A 23,638-nucleotide genomic window follows, 5' to 3' on the forward strand; every position below is an offset into this window, starting at 1 on the left:
ATTCAAGGAAGAACTAAAACCTATCCTCCTCAGACTACTACAAAAAATTCAAGAGGAAGGAACACTTCCAAGCTCATTCTATGAAGCCAGCATCACCCTAATACCAAAACCAGGTAAAGACAACACAATGAAAGAGAATTACAGGCCAATATCCCTCATGAACATAGATGCCAAAATCCTCAACAAAATCTTAGCAAATCGGATCCAGCAGTACATCAGAAAGATCATACACCATGACCAAGTAGGATTTATCCCAGGGATGCAAGGATGGTACAATATCCGCAAATCAATAAACGTGATACATCACATAAACAAATTGAAAGAAAAAAACCACATGGTCATATCAATTGATGCAGAAAAAGCATTTGACAAAATTCAACACCCAATTTTGATAAAAGCTCTCAGCAAGGTGGGAGTAGAAGGATCATACCTCAACATAATAAAAGCCATATATGACAGGCCCACAGCCAACATCATACTCAATGGACAAAAACTAACACCATTTCCCCTAAGAACAGGAACAAGACAGGGATGCCCCCTCTCACCACGCCTCTTCAACATAGTACTGGAAGTGTTAGCCATTGCAATTCGGCAAGAAGAAGAAATAAAAGGCATCCAAATTGGAAAAGAGGAAGTAAAACTGTCCTTATTTGCAGACGACATGATATTATACATACAAAACCCTAGAGACTCCATCAAAAAGCTACTGGACTTAATACATGAATTTGGCAATGTAGCAGGATACAAAATTAACCCCAAGAAATCCGAGGCATTTCTATACACCAATAGTGAACTTTCAGAAAGAGAGATTATAAAAACAATCCCGTTTACCATCGCACCAAAAAAATTAAGCTACCTAGGAATAAACTTAACTAAAGAGGTAAAAGACCTCTACTCAGAAAACTACAGGACGTTGAAAAAAGATATAGAGGAAGACATAAACAGATGGAAGAACATACCGTGTTCATGGATTGGTAGAATCAACATCATTAAAATGTCCATACTACCCAAAGCAATCTATAAATTCAACGCACTTCCCATTAAAATACCAACGGCATACTTCAGAGATCTAGAACGAACTCTCCAAAAATTCATCTGCAATAAAAAAAGACCCCGAATAGCTGCAGCAATCCTGAAAAAGACCAAAGTAGGTGGGATCTCAATACCAGATATCAAGATGTATTACAAAGCCACTGTTCTCAAAACTGCCTGGTACTGGCACAAGAATAGGCATATAGATCAATGGAATAGAATAGAGAACCCAGAAATCGGCCCGAACCAATATGCTCAATTAATATTTGACAAAGGAGGCAAGAACATACAATGGAGCCAAGATAGTCTCTTCAATAAATGGTGTTGGGAAAATTGGACAGATATATGCAAGAAAATGAAACTAGACCACCAACTTACACCATACACAAAAATAAACTCAAAATGGATAAAGGACTTAAATGTACGACAGGAAACCATAAAAATTCTAGAAGAATCCAAAGGCAACAAAATCTCAGACATATGCCGAAGCAATTTCTTCACTGATACAGCTCCTAGGGCACTTGAAACTAAAGAGAAAATGAACAAATGGGACTACATCAAAATAAAAAGCTTCTGCACAGCAAAAGAAACCATCAACAAAACAACGAGAAAACCCACTGTGTGGGAAAACATATTTGCCAATGTCATATCCGATAAGGGCCTAATCTCCAAAATTTATAGGGAACTCATACAACTTAACAAAAGGAAGATAAACAATCCAATCAAAAAATGGGCAAAGGACCTAAATAGACACCTTTCAAAAGAGGACATTCAGAAAGCCAAGAGACATATGAAAACATGCTCAAAGTCACTAATCATCCGAGAGATGCAAATCAAAACAACAATGAGGTACCATCTCACACCTGTCAGACTGGCTATCATCAACAAATCAACAAACGACAAGTGCTGGAGAGGATGTGGAGAAAAAGGAACACTTGTGCACTGCTGGTGGGAATGCAGACTGGTGCAGCCACTATGGAAGACAGTATGGAGTTTCCTTAAAAAACTGAAAATGGAACTCCCATTTGACCCTGTGATCCCACTTCTAGGAATATATCCCAAGAAACCAGAAACACCAATCAGAAAGGATATATGCACCCCTATGTTCATAGCAGCACAATTCACCATAGCTAAGATCTGGAAACAGCCTAAGTGCCCATCAGTAGATGAATGGATCAGAAAACTGTGGTACATCTACACGATGGAATACTATGCTGCTCTAAAAAGGAAGGAACTCTTACCATTTGCAACGTCATGGATGGAACTGGAGAGCATTATGCTAAGTGAAATAAGCCAGTCAATGAAGGAAAAATACCACATGATCTCACTCATTCATGGATAATAGAGACCATTATAAACTTTTGAACAATAATAGATACAGAGGCAGAGCTGCCTCAAACAGATTGTCAAATTGCAGCAGGAAGGCCGGGGAGGGTTGCGGGGCAGGAGGTAGGGGGGTAAGAGATCAACTAAAGGACTTGTATGCATGCATATAAGCATAACCAGTGGACATAAGACATTGGGGGATAGGGGAGGCTAGGGGACTGTCTAGGGCGGGGGGATAAAATGGACACATATGTAATACCCTTTGTAATACTTTAAGCAATAAAAAAAAAAAAAAAAAGACTGTGCAGGACAAACAAAATATACTGCAGGCCACCAGTCTGCAAACTCTGATTATAGTCTGCTTCTAGTTATATAAGTTGTAGTATAAGTATATTCACTTATGAAACAGGAACATCATCGATCGGTTGACTCCTGCACACTGCGGATCGAGCCCGCAACCAGGGCATGTGCTCTGACCAGGAATTGAACTGGCGACCTCTTGGTTCCTGGGTCAACACTCAATCACTGAACCACATGAGCCGGGCAACTTCTGTTGTTTTAAATTACCAACTTTGTGGTAATTTATTATGATAGCCACAAGAACATACTGTTTTTCTCATTCATGCTGCCAGCTCTATAAAAACAGAGGCAGTGAATTTCACCTCTTTGTTTGGGTCTTTCCTCTACCTGTAGAAAAGTAGCTATGGCAGAGAACAGAATGCCAAGAATTGAGTTGAACTGGCCAGGTTTTAGAATGGCCTACCCCTTACTGGCTCTCTTCTCTAAAATGAGACATGTGCCATTGCCTCCAGAGTGACTGTGAAGGACCTATGTGGAAATGGATGGGGAGCCCCTTCCACTGTGTGTGTGCAGCTCTCCATGGCTTTTGTTGCTCTTTTGTGACTTACTTCCCTACAGAAGTGTTAGAATAAGGTCCCAACCCCAGGGGTCCCTCTGAAAAGAGTGGTCATTCTGGGGTTAAGTGGTCATTCTGAGGCAAGTCCTAAATAAGAATAATTTGGAAGGCCTCCTGCATGCTCCACACTGGGGATAGAGCTGGCAACCCGGGCATGTGTCCTGACTGGGAATCGAAACATGACCTACTTTTTATAAAAGGAAACTAACTGTTGATACAGTTAAATATACATATTTTAAATATACATATATGTATTAATTTTAGAGAGAGATGAAGGGAGAGAAAGAGAAACATTTATTTATTGTTCCACTCTTTTCTGCATTCATTGGTTGAGTCTTGTTTGTGCCCTGATCTGGGATGGACAACTGAGCTACCCAGCCACGGCCAAGGAACAGTGATATTTATTGCAGCATTATTTGTAAGAGCAAATAATTAGGGGGAAAGAAACCTTAATCACTTTCATTAGAGGAATGCTTAAAAAGTAAATACAAGTAAATACAATCATATTATGAAATACTATTTTTAAGAAGAATGAGATAGACTTCTCAATGATGAGGAAATGTGAACACATTCCCACTAAACCTCCCTGCTAGGGCCAAGTGAAACAAAAAGACTCTCAAAGGGGGGGGGGGGGGGGGGGGCGGGGAAACCTCCAACTTCTAATGCAACTTTGTGGAAGCACAATAATAAACGGCTAACTCCGGTGAGCTGCCAAAATACACCGAAATTTGGGTAAAATTCAGGAAGGTCACGAAGGAAAGGGTCCAGACCCCTGCTGATCTCACATTTAGTGCAGACCTCTTCAAAACCGGGCTGCTCTGTCCCAAGAAGCCCTATGGCCCTTTATCCTGCCAGCCATTGGGGCACGGAAGTCACTGGGTCCAGCGAAGAGCCGGGATCCGGCTCAAAGGCCTCGTGGAGGAGTAAACACTGGTGCTGATGGTAGGAGTCCTGAAACCATACAGACCGGATTTAAGAGTGATAGAAGTTTGGGGGGCACAAAAGTGGTAAAGGGAGACCATGATTTTTCTTTTCTATTTTGAAAAACATCTGATGATAAATCTGAGCATTGCTTGTGTCCTTTTTTTCAAAGCTGAATTTTTAAATACAGAAGCAAACCCAGCCGAAACCGGTTTGGCTCAGTGGATAGAGCGTCGGCCTGCGGACTGAAAGGTCCCAGGTTCGATTCCGGTCAAGGGCATGTACCTGGGTTGCGGGCACATCCCCAGTGGAGAGTGTGCGGGAGGCGGCTGATCGATGTTTCTCTCTCATCGATGTTTCTAGCTCTCTATCTCTCTCCCTTCCTCTCTGTAGAAAAATCAATAAAATATATTTAAAAAAAAAAAAAAAAAAAAAGCAAACCCATAACGGCAGATGCTATGCCAGGAAAATCAGAGATCCCAGGTTCGAATCTTGTGTCTGCTCATAATTCGCTCCGCAACCTCAAACTGCATTAGTCTCATCATCTGTAAAAAGGAGATAATCACCAGTCGCCGAGCCGCGACGGGAGCCCGATGGAGAGAAACTTTCCACTTTGTGACTTCAATGCCAATTCGGTTCCAGGTAGAAGCCGCGCCCAATCACGTACTGCCGCGCCATAGCCGCGAGGCATCTCGGGATTTATAGTCCAGTTTCCCGCCCCCCACCCCCACCCCGCCCCGGCGGAACTCGCTGTCCCGATAGGCCCCGCGGCGGCGGCAAGGGTACGTGGCGCGGCCAATTGCGGCTGCGCGGCCAGGTGAGGCAAGATGGCTGCGGAGCTGGGCGTGCGGGTCTTCAGGCCCTGGCTGGGAGCTGAGCTGGGTTGGATGGTTCGGGCCCTTCTGTTGCTGCTGTGGTTTGCGGCCCGCGGAGGCGCGCTCTACTTTCACATCGGGGAGACAGAGAAGAAGTGCTTTATTGAGGAGATTCCGGACGAGACCATGGTTATAGGTGCGGGGGGAAGGGGACAGTTGGGAACTAGTATGTGGGAGCGGGGCGCGGGGCGCGGGGTGTGGGAGGGTCAGCAGCGCTCCAGAGCCGGGAGCAGCCGGCCTCGCCGTGCTCCCCCTGCCGCGGACCTGGAGTCACCGCTGACCTGGGCTCGCCCGGCTTCCCTCCAGGAAACTACCGGACGCAGCTGTATGACAAGCAGCGGGAGGAGTACCAGCCAGCCACCCCGGGATTGGGCATGTTCGTGGAGGTGAAGGACCCAGAAGACAAGGTGAGCGGCCCCTTTGCCCCGCGGAGCCCTCCGCTTTGCACTTCAGCGCTAGACCAAGCAGGCGCGGACACTTCCCCTCCTGGTTTCCACATCTGCTAAGTTGGTAAAAAACAGTTGGTTATGTGGGGAAATCCAGACTTAGACTGTTTTTACTCCAGACTTGGCTTAGACTGTTGGAATACTGGCTCTCCTCTCAGCCTCATACTGACTGCTGCATGATTCTTTCCCTAAGCCATTTACTAGTGTGTGTAATGCAAGTTCATCTGTTTTATAAGTGTGAGGATTAATTGTGGTGCTGAGAAACAATTTTGCCAACTCTAAAGCTGTGACATCTACACTTCAGGGTTTCATAGAACAGTGTACTTTCCAAAAAGAATGAGCAGCTTTAAGTTTTGACAGCGATTAAAAGAAAAAACAAAAAAAAAAACCCCTCAAATCCCTTTAGCTGTCACCTAAAAAAATGAATGACACCAAAATCATTGAAAGGGCATGAGCTATGAATAAAAGAAAACTTCCCAGGAGCAGTCACATGCCAAGCTATGCCTGATTTTTTTGCCCCTATTCCAAATAGTTCTCAGACAAGCTTTTGGCAACTGCTTCTGAGCAGCTTTGGACCTTTTGGTGTTGTGGGATGTCTACAGCTCTGCTTGCCGATTTTTGAGGCACTTAAAGTCTTAAGCACCATCCAGCTCCATGCAATGACTCTGACTAAAGCCCTTTCTCTCCAGGTCATTCTGGCCCGGCAGTATGGCTCTGAAGGCAGGTTCACGTTCACGTCCCATACTCCTGGCGAGCATCAGATCTGTCTTCACTCCAATTCCACCAAGTTCTCCCTTTTTGCTGGAGGCATGTTGGTAAGTGGACTCACATGGGACCAGCCCCTGTTTGGGACGGGACTGGTGATACTGTGGGTATGAGATGAGTATGTGGAGTTCTTTGCATCTATACCTTGGACAGAGCATCAGCCAAGGCTTATTCTTTTCTGTGTGTCTAGAGCCCCATAGAGCTGGACACTGAGGAGGCTTCATCAGTGTTGGCTTAATGAACAATTTAAGGAAGGTGGGTGGACTGTCAGCCCTTGGCATGAAGAGGGAGCAGAGCTACCTGATTGTCTTTCTCTTCCTTGTCTGTTCACAGAGAGTCCATCTGGACATTCAGGTGGGTGAACACGCCAATGACTATGCAGAAATTGCTGCCAAAGACAAGTTGAGTGAGTTGCAACTACGAGTACGACAGCTGGTGGAGCAAGTAGAGCAGATCCAGAAAGAACAGAACTATCAGCGGGTGAGTGGCTAGGCTAGGATCAGTGGGCTTCTTCTCTGAAGCTGCCTACTGGCTCAGCCAGGAGTTACATGTCAGATTTATTATGAAACATACCAGGTTGTCTACTTTGCAAATTTAAAAGGTGGGATGGCTATTATTTATTTATTTATTTTTTTAATATATTTTATTGAGTTTCTACAGAGAGGAAAGGAGAGAGACAGAGAGCCAGAAACATCGACGAGAGAGAAACATCGACCAGCTGCCTCCTGCACACTCCCCACTGGGGATGTGCCCGCAACCAAGGCACATGCCCTTGACCGGAATCGAACCTGGGACCCCTCAGTCCGCAGGCCGACGCTCCATCCACTGAGCCAAACCGGTTCCGGCGGGATGGCTATTATTAACTCTTCTTTGTATTTGAGGAGACAGTCTCTTAAGGCTGTTATTGCCCTAGGTTACACAGTTACAGAGTGACAGCAGGAATTGATACCAAAACTTGGGTGCTATTTCCATGGCTCTAGGTGATCCCAGGGGTTTCAAACTCACCTGTGTCCAGGAGTAAGCAGTTTCCATTAGTGGATCTATGACCATAAGGATTGGTAGGATAGTAACCTGCCTAACCAGGGAAAGCTGTTGCCAGCCAAGGACAACCTTGTAGAAATGCTAGCTGGCTCTGGGTTTTAAGAGGAGCTAGAGGTCCAGGTTTTTGTGTGAAAAATTCATTGGTTTTAAATGTTAGCAAAATACTGTGTGAGCCAAACAACACACACGTAAGGACCAGGTGCAGCCCCTGGACCACCAGTTTGCAACCTGTGCCCATAATCTTTTTTTTTTTTTTTTTTTTTAAATATATTTTATTGATTTTTTACAGAGAGGAAGGGAGAGAGATAGAGAGTTAGAAACATCGATGAGAGAGAAACATCGATCAGCTGCCTCCTGCACATCTCCTACCGGGGATATGCCCGCAACCCAGGTACATGCCCTTGACCGGAATCGAACCTGGGACCTTTCAGTCCGCAGGCCGACGCTCTATCCACTGAGCCAAACCGGTTTCGGCCTGTGCCCATAATCTTCAAGGAGCAGTTGGGAGACCTGAGCAGAGAGGACTCAGAGCAAGCCCATTCCTGGGCACTTCAGGACAGCTCTGTCTGATGGTGATATCACACTACTTTACCTCTCTAAGCACCAGGGTAGGACCTGGGAGGTCTGTAACTGACAGAGCAAAACAGACTTAAGTTACCTGAGGTCCTCTGGCTAGTGAGGGTGAAGACAGTCCCCACATGGGGTGGCTCTTTGCAGCGTTTGACTGGTACCTGTGCAGAACTAGTTGGCCCTGGGCCATATTCCAGGGAGGTAACCCAGCAGTTCTAATGGACCCAGGTGGGGCCCAGCCAATTCAGGCTCTTCTTTCATTCTCCCCTCCCACAGTGGCGAGAGGAGCGCTTCCGGCAGACCAGCGAGAGCACCAACCAACGGGTGCTGTGGTGGTCCATTCTGCAGACCCTCATCCTCGTAGCCATCGGTGTCTGGCAGATGCGACACCTCAAGAGCTTCTTTGAAGCCAAGAAGCTGGTGTAGCCATCCTTCCTCCAGGCTGGGGGAGAAGAGGCCTCCTGGAACTGATTTCTCTCTGGCAGGAGGACTGATTCCCAGCCATGGATGTTCTGGAGGGAAGAGAGGTCACACGCACCCCAGGCACAAGCTAAGGGGAGCAGCTCAGCTGGCTAATACTGAGCAGGTGGTGGGGCAAATGCCTGCCCTCTCTCCTGAGCTCTGGGCCTTTGCAGTAATCTCCTAGGGGCTATTGAAGCCACTGGGAGCCCCACTGGCACCTCAGAATCACAATGTTACTGATCAGGGATGTGAGGCTGTTATCTGGGGTGGCTGCGGGGAGGGGAGTGGGTGGGCAAGCCAGTTACTTTTTGTCTTCCTTGCTAACTTGGGGTTTTAGGCAGGTTGGGATATAGCTGCGATTCTCTGCCACCCTGAGAACCTCCTTGGGCCTAAATCCAGCCTGCTGATCCAGGGTGTGTGTGTCAATTGAGGGTGGGATAGAGGGGGTTGCAAAGTGGGAAAATGGTCCTGAGATTGACTCCAGGTTTTTCACTTGGGTGTCCTTTTTGGGGCTTGAGGAACTGGGATCAGGGCAAGCAGAGGTCTTGGTGCTGGCTGGGGATGGGGCCTGCAGAGTCTTAGTTACTGATTTCATTTTCAATAAGTCTAGGTTTGTTACATTGGTTTCCCAATAAAAAATTTAAAAAAGACTTCTTGTCCAATGTAAAGTTACTCTACTATCAGTGGGCATAACACTTCAGGGAATGTCAGTTCTTCCAGTGGGCAAAGCACTTCATATTCCAAGAGGAGTACCCACCTTTGAACGTCAATCTTTGTTTTTTAAATATATATTTTTATTGATTTCAGAGAGGCAGAGAGAGGGATAGAAACATCATGGATCAGCTGCCTCCTGCATGTCCCCTACTAGGGATTGAGCTGGCAACCTGGGCATGTGCCCTGACTGGGAATTGAACTGTGACTTCCTGGTTCATGGGTCAGTGCTCATCCAAATAGCCACACTCACGAGGCTGAACTTCATTCTTTTCATCCTCTCCATCCCTTCCTGCAGCAGAGGGTAGTGGTTTCGCCCAAGGATATCCAACAAGTATATTGGGTTGGGGTTCAAATTCACACCACTTCCTCTGTGCCAGCTCCCTCATGAAGTGCCTCCCTACCTTTCCAGAGTAGGTGGACTCAGAATAGACTTGTCATGGTGCTGCAAGGAAATGCCTATTTAGAATGCAGTTCTTTGAACAGGAATGCTACAGGTGTGGGAAGGACAGAAATCCCTGGGTAGGTAGGGATAAGGATATTGATGGGCTTAACCCAGTAGCGTGGAATCAGCTGCCTCTTGCATGCCCCCTACTGAGGATGAAGCCTGTAACCCAATCAGGGAGTTTCTCCTATTATTAACGTCATGTATTAGTATGGTACATTTGTTAGAAATTAATGAATGTAGCCAGGCTAGTGACTCAATTGTTTGAGCGTTGTCCCATGAACCAGGAAGTCACAGTTTGATTCCCGATCAGAGCACATGCCAAGGTTGCAGGCTGATCCCCAGTAGGGGGCATGCAGGAGGCAGTAGCCATAGATGCTTCTCTCATCAATGTTTATATCTCCTCTCTGAAATCAATAAACAATTTTATAAAATATTAATCTAGTAATACATTATTATTAACTAAAATCCATAGTTAATGCAGATTTCCTGACTTGTTACCTATGTCCTTTTTCTGATCCCCTCTATGAAAGTCTGAGAAACTGTCACCGCCAAGAGAAGCCCAAAGAGACAACTAAATCTAAATCTATGGTGTCCATCTCTCTACCAAGTTTATTTTTTCCTTTAGTCCTCACAGCAATCATGTAGATCAGGCACGGTATATACGTATACTTAGGAGAGGGAACAGAGATTGTTTTGCCCCCACACATAGCTGAATTGGCAGAGTCAAGTTTCGAATCCAGTCCATCGGTCTGTAGTGCCTGGCTCCTAACTCCATGGGGTATCTCTTGAACGCAAGACTAAGCCCTGAGCTTGGCTTTGCGGTCCTCCAAGCTTGTTGCAGAGGAAGAATGCACCTGAGTTGACAGCCAGGAGGCCCAGACGCTCCTCGCCTTCCCTTGGGAAGAGGAAGATGCAAATAACCCCAGGGCGCCGGTTTGAAAGTCCTGCCCCAACCCAGTGACTTGAGCCCCCCTGGGGCCTTAGTATCTCGGGATGTTAGGAAGCGGGGGCAGTTAGCAGTCCAGTGGTAGCCGTGCTCGCGTGTTTCTCCACAGGCGGAACCTTTGTCGCCACAGCTCCGGGGAGCAGACGGCGCGGCCGGAGCGGAGGACCCGCAGGACCGAGGGGCTGGGCGACGGGTAGGGGCGGGGCGGGAGGCGGAGGTGCCGCGTAGGCCGAGGAGGCCGGCCCGCCCGGCTGGGAGCTCGAGCCCCATGCGCGGCCGCCTCCCCCCACGATGTTCCCCGCCCGGAGGAAAGCGGCGCAGCTGCCCTGGGAGGACGGCAGGTGAGCGGCGCCGGCCCCGGGCCCTGTCCTCCGGGTGCCGATCTTTACCGGCCGCGGGGCGGAATCTAGGAGCCGGAGGCCGTCGCGACTCGTCTCTGCGGGGCTCTCTGAGGGTCTGTGGTTCTCATCGTGGGTCACTGGGTCTCGGGAGTGCGTGTCTGTCTCCGTGTGGGTCTCTGTGGCTTCCAGTCTCTGTCACTCTGCAGGGCTCCGTCACCCGTGGGTCTTTTTCTCCGCTGACTTCCCTTTGTGAGTTCCTGGTTCTCTCTTTGCAAAGTCGTGTTCTCAGGAGTTTCTCCTCTGGCCACTCCCTATCTGAGTGCTGGTCAGTGACTCCGTTGACCTCTCTGAATGGATCTCTGTCTTTCTGTCCCCGGTCTAGGAGTCTGTGTTCCATTTCTCTGTTTCCACCTCCCCATCACCTCCATGTAGCGGAGACCCTCCCTCCTTCGCGCTTCCCCTTCCTTTCTGGGCCACCCAAGGGAACGCGCCGAACAGCAGCTCTGCCCGGCTGCCCGCTGCCCGGCTAGTGGGCCTCCTCCCGCAGCGCTGGTTCACCCCCTGCAGCCGCACTTGCACGGAGCCTGCCCCGGGCTAGGTATGGCCTGGCCCAGGCCTTAGCTAATGTTTACCACTGAAGCAGAATCGGGGAGGTGGAGCTTTGTAGTTGTCTACATTTGGGAGGACACTTCAATCTTGAGATGTGACCCCAAAACTCTTCTCACCTAGAACACATAGTGAGTCTTTTTAAAAATATATATATTTTATTGATTTTTTTACAGAGAGGAAGGGAGAGGGATAGAGAGTTAGAAACATCGATCAGCTGCCTCCTGCACACCCCCTACTGGGGATGAGCCCGCAACCAAGGTACATGCCCTTGATGGGAATTGAACCCGGGACCCCTCAGTCTGCAGGCCGTCGCTCTATCCACTGAGCCAAACTGGTCAGGGCACATAGTGAGTCTTTACCCAGCGAATGACACCTCCTGCCCTTTAGATCTCTTAACTTGGCCATGTGCCAAGTGGTTCTGGGATATAGTGGCCACAACTCTTTATCTATGGGGATTTTTCAGAGTTGGTGTTGAAGTAAGAAGACAGGACTATAAGAGAAAGAAAGCCAGAACTGTGGAATTAGCCCTGGGCAGAAATCCTCTTTAATCGCCATGTGACCAGAAACATATCACTTAATCTTTCCGACGTCAGCTTTTCCATCTCTGAAACCAGGAAGAGAGCTATATGAGGACTGAAGGAGACAAACGTAAAATCCTTGATACTGTGCCTGGCACAGAGGAGGTATCTTCCACTTACCCTTGCCATTTGGAGGTGCTGTCATCAGAGCATTTGAGTATTCAAAGCTTATATCACTACGATTTGGGTGAGAGAAGAAAGGAAAGGTAGTGGAAGAAAATTTTCATTTCCTGATCCCTTTTCATAAACCTTTGGACAAACACTGTGTTCTCAGAAAAAGTTACTGATGTCTCTTCTCGCTTTTGACACAGGGCTACAAAGGTCCATGCAACAGATGCAGGCTAATGTAGCAATGAAGAGGGCTGGCTGCGGAGCCAGCCTGCCTCGGTTTGAAACTTCTCTTTCCTAGTCTTGGGCACAGACTGAAGAAGGAGAAAAAACCTCATCTGGTTTGCCCCTCAGAGCAGGGTGGCCCGGGCCTGGGAGCCGATGGGACTGGAGTTTGCCATCATGTGGCATCAGGGCAACTTCTCAGTGTTGTCCACTGTCCCAAGGAATTGGGATTCGGCTCTGAATTAAGCTGTTCAGCACTTTAGACTTTTAACAGCTCTGGATGAGAGTACCCAATGGGGATGTGATGCTGGTAGGAAGGGAGGGAAAGTTAGACCAAGGAAACAGCATGTGAAAGGGCATGGAGTGCCCAGTTCGTGCCATACCCTGGGTAATGGTCATTGCTTCTTCCCCTGAAGGTGGGATGGTTCCCCATGTCCACCTCCCCGGTATCCACCCCATCCCCAGAAAGGGCTCAGAGGGAGAATCAGTAGAGACTCCAGCCTTCCCAGGCCACTGGCAGGATTGGGTTCTGCTCCCCATCGGAAACCCCCACCACAGGACAATGGGGGGTAAGTCAGAAGCCCCCTGTGTGGGTGTCCTACCCAGCCATCTCTCTGCTGTGTGTGGGACCTGGCTTCAGGACTGCTGGCTTTCTGGTTGGCAATTGTGCCACTATAGAGAGGCAGGACTTGGTGTGGCTCTAACTGCATAACTTAAAGCATGCCCTGGCTGCTTGAACCCTTCCTGTAGCTCACTTCGCATGCCCTCTGCTGTGTGTCTGGTGCTGCAGCCACAGACAGGAACCTGATTATTTATGGGGAAGACAAGCAGGGACTTGGGGGATTACAAACCTCTAAGTACTTCAAAGGGTGAAGTACCAGATGCCATGGAAGCATAGAAGGGGCATGTATCTCAGTTTGTATACGTGAGAAGATGGGCAGTGCTGGCCATGACATTGGAGTTTGGCCCTGAAGGATCAGTGAGGGGCTTTCAGACAGGAAAGGCATTTCAGGCAGAAGCATCAGGCTGTGTGAGGGCTGGAGCAGGAAGGAATATGGTGAGCAGAGGAGCTCAGAGTTGGCCAAATTATAGCATTGGATGAGTGGTAAGGGGCAACGAGATGGGGCCAGGTCACGGGGGTTTGACTGTCAGACCAAGGAATTTGGTCTTTTTCTTGTAAACAGAAGAGGATCATCCATGAGATTGAAGAGATCTGAGCTGGGCAAGGACCAATGAGACCCAAGCACAGAAGAGAGGCAGTAGGTGAGGAAGGGTCAAGGGACACTTAGGAAGTAGAATCTATAAGCCTGGTAGCTACTTGGTGACTCATAGAGGTTATAGACAGGTTGCTTTGCTGATTACTTCATGGGGAGTCCTGCAGAGGAAGCCTCCCTTTTCTTGGATTCCCCAGCTCCTCCTTCACTACCCTCAGGAACTTCTAGAGAGAGAGGCAAAAGAATCAGGTGAATTACACTTGTTTTTTTATACTTTCTAACCTAAAGGCCAATCTCTCTCAGCACTACCTCAGTGTTTAAGATGCCAGCTGTCTTCCCAGTTTCTGAAATGAGCCCGGGTACTAGCCCAAGCCCCAATCTTTCTTTCCCTACTCCATCTCTCAACTCTTGTCGCATGGGCTGCCTGTTGGACTGAAGCTTTGAGACTTGTTCAGTGAACTGCCACTGTCAGTTTGGGCCTTGCATTGGTTTGGGGGCAGGCCTGATCTTCCGAAAATAACATTGGATTTTTCGCTGGTGATTGATGCCAGCACAGACCCAGATCTTGGGGAGCTTTCTGGTGAGAAGCAGGATGAAGCCAACGTTTCAGCAGGTGGTGAACATACAGGGTGTGGAAGGCAGTGGGTGAGATCTCTAAGTCCAGGCTCCTGCCATCAGCTCAGGTCGGGAACCCCTGTCCTGGGGAGGGGCAAGTGCAAGATACAAGGAGCCTTATCCCAACCTTCATGGTCTGGCCAGGGCTCATTCACAGAAAATAAGAAAGCATCAAGGAATGGGCAGCTCTGCGACCCAGGAGTGGTCGGAGGGCTTTCTGGAGGTGGGGGCATGGGCTGTATTCTGACACATGCTAACAGCATGAACAAAAGCATTAAAGTTGCTTCTGCACTAATTCACAGGTGCTTAGGCAGACCAGCCCTACTTGTGGGGAAGCCAGAGAAGGGGTCTGTGACAGAATCCCAGACCAGACCTGCCCTTCTGACCATCCCTGCTCTTGTCCCAGGTCCAGGCTGCTTCCCAGCAGCCTTCCCCGGAAATGCTCCGTCTTCCACCTCTTCGTTGCCTGTCTCTTACTGGGCTTCCTCTCCCTGCTCTGGCTGCAGCTTAGCTGCTCTGGTGACATGGCCTGGGCATCCAAGGGACAAGGGCAAGAGACCCCAGGTCCACCCCGGGCCTGCCCCCCAGAGCCGCCCCCTGAGCACTGGGAAGAAGATCCATCATGGGGCCCTCACCGCCTGGCAGTGCTGGTGCCCTTCCGAGAACGCTTTGAGGAGCTCCTGGTCTTTGTGCCCCACATGCATCGCTTCCTGATCAGGAAGAAGATCCCACACCACATCTACGTGCTCAACCAGGTGGATCATTTCAGGTAGGGACTACCTGACCCTGCTCCCCCTCTCCAGGGGCCTCACCTTGCCCAGGCCTTTCAGGGCCTGCTCCCTTTCCTGGCAGCAGCCCAATGCTGGTGGGCCTCAGACCTGTGAAGGGCACCTGGGTCAGTGGCAGGAGGGAGGGAGGGAGGTGGGACCCTTCTCACTGGGGGTGACAGAAATCTTTGGGGAAAGTTTGGGGCTGGGGAAGGCCCTGATCTGATTTCCATTTTAAAATGGGAGTGCTGTACATGGAGTAGATTATACCAGGACAAGAGGAGGAGCAGGGAGAGCTGTGGGTGGTCACTGCAGTTGTCTGAGATGATGGGGACTTGGCCAGCATGTAGAAGGAATGGAGGAAGCACAGACAGGGCTTGCCAGGGGATTGGTGGTAAGGATTAGGCGAAGGGAGTGTCAATACAATGGCTTTAAAGTTGTTCACAGTCTGGCATTATCCTGAAATCTTTGCACTTACCAAAATCTTTTCTCCATAATCACAATCGAAGCATCTCACACTCTACCCCACCTTTCCTTCCAATGCCCTCCCTCTGGAAACTCCCTACAGTTCCTGGACACCACCAGGCCCTGTAGTCCAGGATGCTCCCAATTTTCTTTCTTTCTATTTTATTGGGGTGACATTAGTCTACATGAACATATAGGTTACATGTCTGGATTACTAATTTACAAAATCTGTATATAGGACCATGTGCCCACAACCCCCAATTTTCTTTTTTTATTTTGAGAATACCTTTATTAAAGCGGGGGACAGTGAAACAAAGGAAGGGCTTAGGGTAGAGGAAACAACAGGAGAGAGAGAGAGAGAGAGAGAGAGAGAGAGAGAGAGAGAGCGAGCCCCAGCGAAGTGCTCTGCTTTGGCTCTCTAGAACCGTTATAGGACAGAAGTGGGCCACGCTGGGCTGAGTAAATTCACTGAGAAGTAAAGTCACAGTGAAAGTCCTGGCCAGTTTTTCTCAGTGGTTAGAGTGTCAGCCTGCAGACCAAAGTGTCTTGGGTTCAATTCAAGGTCAGAGGCATGTACCACAATTGCAGGTTCAATCCCTGGTCCCAGTCGGAGCACAGATAGGAGGCAACCAATCAATGTGTCTCTCTCTCTCCCCTTCCACTCTCTCTAGGAATCAATGGAAAAAATATCCTCTGGTGAGGATTAACAGCAAAAAAAGTTACAGTGAAAGAAGTGGGCCAAGGCAGGCTGTTTTTTGCTCACTGAAGTCTAGGACAGGAGAAGCAACAGGAGATAGCCTTGGTGGTGATCTGCTTGGCTCTCTAGAAACATTATAGGAAAGAAGTGAGCCAAGGCAAGGTTGGTTATCTCACTGAAAAGTCAGAGAGAAGGGGGCCTTGTAGAGAGTTCAGGGTGTAAGCCAGGGATGAGCTGCCGCTGCCATTGCTCCTCTGGTTGCAAGTCTCGTGGGATTCTTAGAGTTTAGGAGAGAAAAGTAAAGATGCACACCTGAGAGGGAAGAAAGGTGAGTGTGCTCCAGGAGAGCCTGCCAATGCTCCCAATTTTCACTGTCCACTCTCCTTGTCCTCACTTTCTCCTCACCTAACTTGGATTCCATGGCTCATTGTTAAAATCACTCCCCTGCACATATCTCAATTCCCCTGCCCCTTTCTGCCTGGCACAACTTCTGCCTGGTGAAACCTGACTTTCATTTACACCTGCTCCTGGGCAGCTGATGTGACTGGAGACATTGAGCCCTGGCCCAGGAAGCTCCTCAGCCCTGCCTGAAAGCCTCGAATTCCTCTAGTCTTCTGCCTTTCCCCTCTCCTCACCCATCCTCCCCCCAACTTTGCTTTCTTTTTGAGAAAACAGAACCAACTGGAAGAAAACTTGTGCAAGTCCCCAAACCCTGGCCCTGTGGACCAGCTTCTGTGCATGGTTGCTTTTGATGCCTTGTCCCAGCTCTGCTGGGGCCAGCTCTTCCACTGGCACTAGCTCCCTTTCTCATCTCCTACTCAAGGACATCACTCCAGCTGTGGGCCCTTTTCTGTCCTACATGATCAAGTTTTTCTTCCTTTCTGGGTCATTTGCATCAGCATACAAAATTGCACATCTCCCACAGCTATCACCTCATTTCTCTGCTCCCCTTTATAGCAAAACTCCTCCCACTTATCCCCTCATTGCTAAAACAGCTTTCACTGACATCACCAATGAACATTGTTAATCATCCTTCATCCTGTAGACTTCTCGGCAGCATTTGCCAAATGGGTTACTTCTTCCTTCCTCAAACACCTCTGTCTGACTTCCGGGGCAGCCCTCTCTGAGTCTCCTCCTTTCTCACTGGCTGCCCTCCCCTCCTTCTTTCCAGGTTCTGCCTCAGCTCCCTGGTCTCTCGGTCTCAGTGCTCCTGAGTGTCTCCTTGCTGGCTACAGTCACTCCCTGGGGGATCTCATCCAGGCTCAGAGCATTAGGTCCCATCTCTACTCTGGCGACTCCAGAGGCTGTACTCCCAGCCTAGACTTCTCTCCTAAACTCCAGATCTGCACATCCATCTAGTTGCGCAGCTCTCCATTTGCTGGTCTCGGAAGCACCTCAAGCTTAACTTGATCAAAGCTGAATTCCTGATATCCCACCTGGCTGACCAGCTTCCCCTGCCTCCTCCCCGACCAGGAAATGCCAACTCCATGCTTCCAGTTACTCAGCCCAAAAAGCCTTGGAATCATTCTCCACTTTTCTTTCTGTCTCACATGAGACATCCAGTTTGTCAGCAGAATCCATCTAGAATCTGCCCACTTCTCACCGTCTTCACTGCCACCTCCCTGAGCTAAATCACCATCATCTTTTGCCTAAATTATTGTAATGGCCTCTCAACTCACCTGTATGCTTCCACCTCGGTCCTCCAGTCTCTTCTCAACACCCCAACTAGAGTGATCCTGTTGCACCCTAAGTCACAGTGTGTCATGCCTCTGCTCTAAGCCGTCCAGTGGCTCCCCATCTCTTCACGGCCAAAGCCTAAGCCCTTCAGGGGCCCGTCACCTTCTGACCTCATCCTCTATGCCCCACTCACTCACTGCCTGGCCACATTGGTGCCTAGGCCTTGCTAGGCACTCTCTCCTCTGCTCAGAGCCCCCTTCCCCTGATTTCCATAGGGCTCATTCCCTCCAGCCTTCAGGTTTCTACTCACCCTTCACCCTGTTACCCTGACCACCTGTCTTAAAGAACAACTGCCTCATGCTTTGACCTCCTGCTTTACTTTTCTCTACAGCACTATCTGGCTTTTTAAGTATTTATTTGTTTATTTTTGTCTCCTGTTATTCAAATATCAACTCCTTGAGGGCAGGGCTTTGATTTCTCACTGTTAAATCCTATGCTCTCAGCAGTTTCCGGCACATAGTAGGTGCTCAGTAAACATTTGGGCAATGAATGGAGGAGCAGACGTGAAGCTGGATAGCTCCACAGTGAAATCAGTGTCGGCCTGGAGGGCAGCATAGGCCCCAGGGTGGGTGGTGTAGAGGACGGGCTCTCCTGCAGAGTCTGGGGGAGAGCCAGCTCGCTGCCCGTACCCTGCCCAGCGTTGGCCGTTCTGTACAGGTTCAACCGGGCGGCACTCATCAATGTGGGCTTCCTGGAGAGCAGCAACAGCACAGACTACATCGCCATGCACGACGTGGACCTGCTCCCTCTCAACGAGGAGCTGGACTATGGCTTCCCTGAGGCAGGGCCCTTCCACGTGGCCTCCCCAGAGTTCCACCCGCTCTACCACTACAAGACCTATGTCGGCGGCATCCTGCTGCTCTCCAAGCAGCACTACCAGCTGGTGAGGCCCAGCCAGCCTGTTCTGCTGAGCCAGGGAGCTCCCACTGGGTGGGGGCACTGACAGGAGGAGGGCAGTTCTGGGGCGCAGCAGGGAACCCAGGAGCAGCCAGAGACAGGAGAGAAGAGCAGGAGCAAGCAGGTCAGTTAGGGTCGATTCAGGCGCAGCACAGAAAGCCCGTGAAAGTTGGCTTCATAAAAGTTGGGTTCATTGGGTCTTAAAATGGATGTCTGGTTGGGGCAGAGAGGAGGGTGTTGCTTCCTGTGTGGCTTGCCCAGCCTCTCAGACAGTGTCACTAGGGCACCATTTCTCTCTCCTCATTTCTGCCTTCTTTAGGCAGGATTTCTTTCCAGATACTCAGGGTGAGGGGTGGTGGTTGTGGTTGCAGTCTGTACCTGTCTAGGCCCACGTCCACTGGAAGAGGGAGCTCCCTCTCCACAGCCACACCGCACAGGCTCTTGATTGGCCTGACTTGTGTCCTGGGCCCATCCCTGAGTTAGTCCCTGTGGCGGGGGGCGGGGAGGGGGGGAGCAGGGGGAGGAGAAGAACTGAGTAGCTTAGACCTGAGTCTCCTGCTCCTCACAAGACTAAAGCCAGCTTTATGTAAATGAAGTCCCTAATCTGGTAGCGAAAATTGGTATCTGCCACAGAGCCCAACTGTTCCTCTCCCACACAGAGGAAGAAGCCAGGGCTGAGCCCAGAAGAAATGGGGAGGGGCAAGCAGGAATTGGTACTTCTGCCCTTTACCAGCCACCCAGAGAGGTGCCCTCCTGCCAGTCAGATATTTTGGGGAAACAAATCATCTCACACAAGTTCCAGGCACAGGGGCTGGCATGTGCTGATTGTCCCCCCAATACTGCAGAGGTTGTGGGAACTATGAGCATCGGTGTCCACTGAAAACTTCCAGGGGAGGAGGAAAGGAGGCTGGGTACTTCTGAGAGGTAAGAGACCAAAGAGCACACTGGGCGGATGAGGCATGTGATGCTGTCTGTCTCTGTGTTAGTGCAATGGGATGTCCAACCGCTTCTGGGGCTGGGGCCGTGAGGACGATGAATTCTACCGGCGCATCAAAGGAGCTGGGCTCCAGGTAACACCCCCAGGTCCCTACCACCACCTCAGCCATCGTGGCCACCCTGAGGCTCCCTTCTCTGCCCTCAGCGTGGAGATCCTCAGCTGGTTCTGATCCTAGTCCTGCCCCCAACTTAGCACACCTCTTCTGCATAATGGGAATACAGGCCCTTGCCTGTGGCCTGTGGCAGGCAATGGGACCCCAGAGGACTAGTGGCGAGGGCCAGGGCTCCAGGAGGGGCAGCCTAACCCAACTTCCTTTGGCCTCCTCAGCTATTCCGCCCCTCGGGAATCACAACTGGATACAAGACATTTCGCCACCTGCATGACCCAGCCTGGCGGAAGAGGGACCAGAAGCGCATTGCAGCTCAAAAACAGGTGCTGACTGGTTCCCTGATCAGGCATGGATAGGCGATGACATGGGGGAGCCAGCAGGCCCAAGCATTTCACCAAGTTCTACTTGGGTTCAAATGGCCCTACCCACTCCTTTTTGGCCCAGCTCAGTCGATGGCATTTTGTTTGGGTACCCTTCCCTGGTTGGTGGTTGCTATGGGACCTGGGACCTGGATCAGATGACCCCCACGCAGGCTGGGTGGAGGGTACTCAGTTGAAGGTGCCAGAATCCCAGGCAGACCTGCAACCCAAGAGTTCCCATCCCTCAAACAGCTCTTCTCTAGGAGCCATACTAGTCAACTGAAAACCCCTGCTCTCCTGCTTACTGGGGCATACAGCTGTGGGCGAGCCTCTCTTCAGTGGGGTCACAGAACCTCTGATGATGAGGTCATCGGCATCCATATACAGCTGGCACCCACAAAGCCCTGAGTATGTGCTCTCTCCCCTTTTCCTTCCCAGGAACAATTCAAGGTGGACCGGGAGGGAGGTCTGAACACTGTGAAGTACCGTGTGGATGCTCGCACAGCCCTGTCTGTGGGTGGGGCCCCGTGCACTGTTCTCAACATCATGTTGGACTGTGACAAGGCTGCCACCCCCTGGTGCACATTTGGCTGAGTTGGCTGGACAGTAAGGAGGCTTGTACCTACAGGCCACACTGCTACTCAGGCCCTGGACAAAGCCTCAGGCCCTGGGCCCAGCTCCAGTAGGATGTGGAGTGGTCTGCAGGCTACGTGTTTGCAGCAGCCTGGCCCCCAGAGGCAGGCTTGAGCCAGGACAAGACACACAGGGTGCCTGGGATGCTGCTAGCAATAAACAGTGATGGAGAGAGGCTGGGATGTGGCTCCCAACCGGGCCTCTCTGCCCTGCCTCTGCTTGCCCTGCTCTGCCCTCCTTTGCATGCTGAGACCTGAGGGCTTTTGTTCCTTCCTCCAGGACCGCCTCATGCAGAGATATGGTTTAGAGGCCAGGCTGCTGATATGAGTGGCTACGGCCATTGGGAGGCTTAAAGTGCAGAAACCAGAGAGCAAGCCCCACAGAAAGGGAACAACTGAGAGCAGCTCTAGCTGGTTGTCACCATGTAGGAATGTGGGCCTGTGTTGTCAGATCTTCTGATTTTTCAAAAGAAACTAGAAGTCTGGATTCTTAAGTGAAATTGGTTAATTATTAAATGATAGCAACTAATTGAAACTTTTAAAAAGTATGGCAGTCCGAACAAAATGTGTTGTGAACCACCAGTTTGTCACTGTGGCTGAAGGGAAGGGATAGGACAAAAGATGACATCTCTCTTTGTTATAAGCTGGCAAGGAGTTGGGTTAGGGCTGCGGATGGCAAGACCAGGGGAAGCTCAGGTGGGAGAGAAGCCAAAGACACAAGGTTCCTGCTACCGCCCACAGCCCTCTAGGCCTTGTTTCGGGGCATTGTGACCACCGCCAGGCTCTAGTGAGCTCTGACTCTGGGAAGGGGACTTCACCTGCCTCACTAAGATGGACCGATCCAGAGGACTGGACTCAGGGCAGGCAGAATGTGTCGGCAGTGGCTCAGTCATGGCTTGAGGAAGTGAGGGCCATGTTTCTGACGCCAGAGGAAGAAGATGAGAAGTGGGAGAATCCCTGGGGTGTTCCCACAGCACAAGCGATCACCCAATGCCAAGGAGAGGTGAAGGAGGGGAGTTGAGGGGACTGTGGAATTGGAGAGTGATCTTGCAGGGAAGCCTGGGGCCAATGAGAGAGTGGGAGGCCACGGGCCCTGCAAAGTAGATCACTTCTTTAAGGCATTTGACTGCCAAAGATTGGCGGCAGAAGTCCGAGGGGACTGGGACAGTTAGGCTAGTTTTACAAGTAGGACACCTGGAATGCTGGAGGAAGAGATTGAGGTCCTACAGTTCAAGAGGGTGGATTCAATAGCTCTGCTCCAAAAAGACTCCTCTGAGCTGCTGTGTGCAGTTGTGTGGGTTGTGCACTCTACAACCTAAGCATAAGCCAAGAGACTTGAGCCAAGATGAGCAGAGTGAAGCTTCAGGCTCCATATAACTGTTCACGTGGATAACAGAGGGTCTTTGTGATCCTAAATTGGTCTTACCCAGTGATTCAGCCCCACAGTGAGGGGCACGCAAGCTGCAATTACAGTGCAAGGGTGGTGAGCAGGACTTACTCAACTTGAGGTCCAGGAGAGGGGAATAGTGTGTTTTCTGTATGCCAGTCTCCCGGGCAACCATGGCTAAATCATCCTGGACTTAAGTAATGTGGAGGCAAAACTCCAGCCTCTTGGAGCTGGTGGGAATGGATGTGGTATCATAGCCCTCAGCTCTGTACTCATCTGGCACATAGGAAGACCTCACAAAATGTGGGTGTTCCTTTATACCTGCACCAAGGATGTAGAATGAGCAGAAGAAAAGCAGGATCAGCTCACTCAGCCTGGGCTGGGGCACAACTCCGACCTGGGGCCCCACACTCCCCTATGGCTGCTGCTGTCACCTCCAGGAGAGTGGGAGAGAGCTGAGCAATGGTTTGCAGGGGGAAGAAGCAGGCAGCTCTACTGCTTCCTAGTGCCTTGGTTGCCTCCTCTGTGGAGTAGAGCTAACATCCCTGTCTCGCTGGCCAGATATGGATGAAATGAATCCAGGATGAACTGGCACCTGCTGAGCATTCACTGAGTACAACATGCTAGGTCTTATTGGTTAATCTGTCTTGTAGCTGAGGATGGTGGAGCACAGAGAGCTAAGTAGCTTGCCCAAGGTAAAAGAGTTGGCACCTAGTGGAACTTGGCCTTAGAGCAGATTCCTTCACTCCTGGCCTGCACAGCTGGTCCCATGCACAGATGTTCCTTATCCTCCAGACTATTCCTCCTCTCTCTAGCCCTCCCGTGGGGAGGGCTAGCCAACATGGTTTGATGTCCCACCTCTGAGAGGAAACTAGGGCCATGGGTGAGATACAAAGTGTCTGCCCCATGCTTCCTCTGCTGGATTAAGATGGGGATTTGGCTGCTGGGTAGGTCCCTTGGAGCATCAGTGGGACCAAGAGCGTGGCACTGTGCCTGAGGAATGTACAAGGTGCTTGGGGAAGGTCTCCAGGAGGCGTGGGCTTGCTGGTGGAGTCAGTTTGCTGTCAGATGGGAAGAGTTCTGGAGGGATCAGCATGTGCAAGGTAGAGAGATGAAGAGAGCATGTTATGTTCAGGGATCTGGAAGGAGCTCTGGGTGTCCCTGGTTTGCCAATACAGTGCAGGAGTGGGGGGGGGGGGAAGGGGGGGAGGTGGTGGCAGCAGAGGGAAGGTTGGGTGGACCATGAGGATCTGTGTATGCCACATTGAGCAACCTATACTGTATTCTCTGGGTTCAGTGTTTTCAAGCACAGGGAAATTTTTGAGCAGGGAGAGACCTTTCTGAACCCACAACTTTAATGTATTGAGACAACACTCTAATCAACTGAGCTATCCTGCCAGGACACCACTGTCAATTTCTTAGTTTTGACCAATGCATTATGG

General features: G+C 50.1%; 2 protein-coding genes across 9 annotated transcripts in view; both read left to right on the forward strand.

Moving 5' to 3' along the window:
- Positions 1 to 4,989: 4,989 nt before the first annotated feature.
- TMED9 (transmembrane p24 trafficking protein 9) lies at positions 4,990 to 9,004 on the forward strand. 2 transcript variants are annotated; one of them, XM_036314532.1, is made up of 5 exons: positions 4,993 to 5,206; positions 5,377 to 5,477; positions 6,206 to 6,331; positions 6,615 to 6,761; positions 8,169 to 9,004. In XM_036314532.1, the coding sequence occupies exons 1-5, from the start codon at positions 5,023 to 5,025 to the stop codon at positions 8,316 to 8,318; spliced, it is 708 nt and encodes a 235-aa protein (XP_036170425.1). In that variant the 5' UTR covers positions 4,993 to 5,022; the 3' UTR covers positions 8,319 to 9,004. The 2 variants fall into 2 exon arrangements, with proteins under 2 accessions (XP_036170426.1, XP_036170425.1); XM_036314533.1 differs by lacking the exon at positions 6,615 to 6,761 and having other exon boundaries at positions 4,990 to 5,206.
- Positions 9,005 to 10,656: 1,652 nt separating this feature from the next.
- Positions 10,657 to 23,638, forward strand: part of B4GALT7 (beta-1,4-galactosyltransferase 7) — a 29,258-nt gene continuing 16,276 nt past the window's right edge. Inside the window, exons 1-7 of one of the 7 annotated variants that reach the window (XM_036312903.1) lie at positions 10,657 to 10,800; positions 12,737 to 12,889; positions 14,556 to 14,918; positions 18,473 to 18,698; positions 19,699 to 19,782; positions 20,037 to 20,141; positions 20,616 to 21,357. In XM_036312903.1, coding sequence (XP_036168796.1) covers positions 10,751 to 10,800; positions 12,737 to 12,889; positions 14,556 to 14,918; positions 18,473 to 18,698; positions 19,699 to 19,782; positions 20,037 to 20,141; positions 20,616 to 20,771 — 1,137 coding nt within the window. In that variant the 5' untranslated portion in view covers positions 10,657 to 10,750 and the 3' untranslated portion in view covers positions 20,772 to 21,357. The other 6 variants (XM_036312907.1, XM_036312904.1, XM_036312908.1 and 3 more) reach the window with 6 other exon arrangements.

The sequence above is a fragment of the Myotis myotis genome, unplaced genomic scaffold (genome assembly GCF_014108235.1).
Source record: "Myotis myotis isolate mMyoMyo1 unplaced genomic scaffold, mMyoMyo1.p scaffold_m19_p_6, whole genome shotgun sequence".
Taxonomy (NCBI): Eukaryota; Metazoa; Chordata; class Mammalia; order Chiroptera; family Vespertilionidae; genus Myotis; species Myotis myotis.

Coding starts and splice junctions, on each gene's coding strand:
- TMED9 (XM_036314532.1), top strand. CDS start 5,023: ATGGCTGCGGAGCTGGGCGTGCGGGTCTTCAGGCCCTGGCTGGGAGCT. Junction 5,478..6,205: donor TGAAGGACCCAGAAGACAAG/GTGAGCGGCCCC, acceptor CTTTCTCTCCAG/GTCATTCTGGCCCGGCAGTA. Junction 6,332..6,614: donor TTTTTGCTGGAGGCATGTTG/GTAAGTGGACTC, acceptor GTCTGTTCACAG/AGAGTCCATCTGGACATTCA.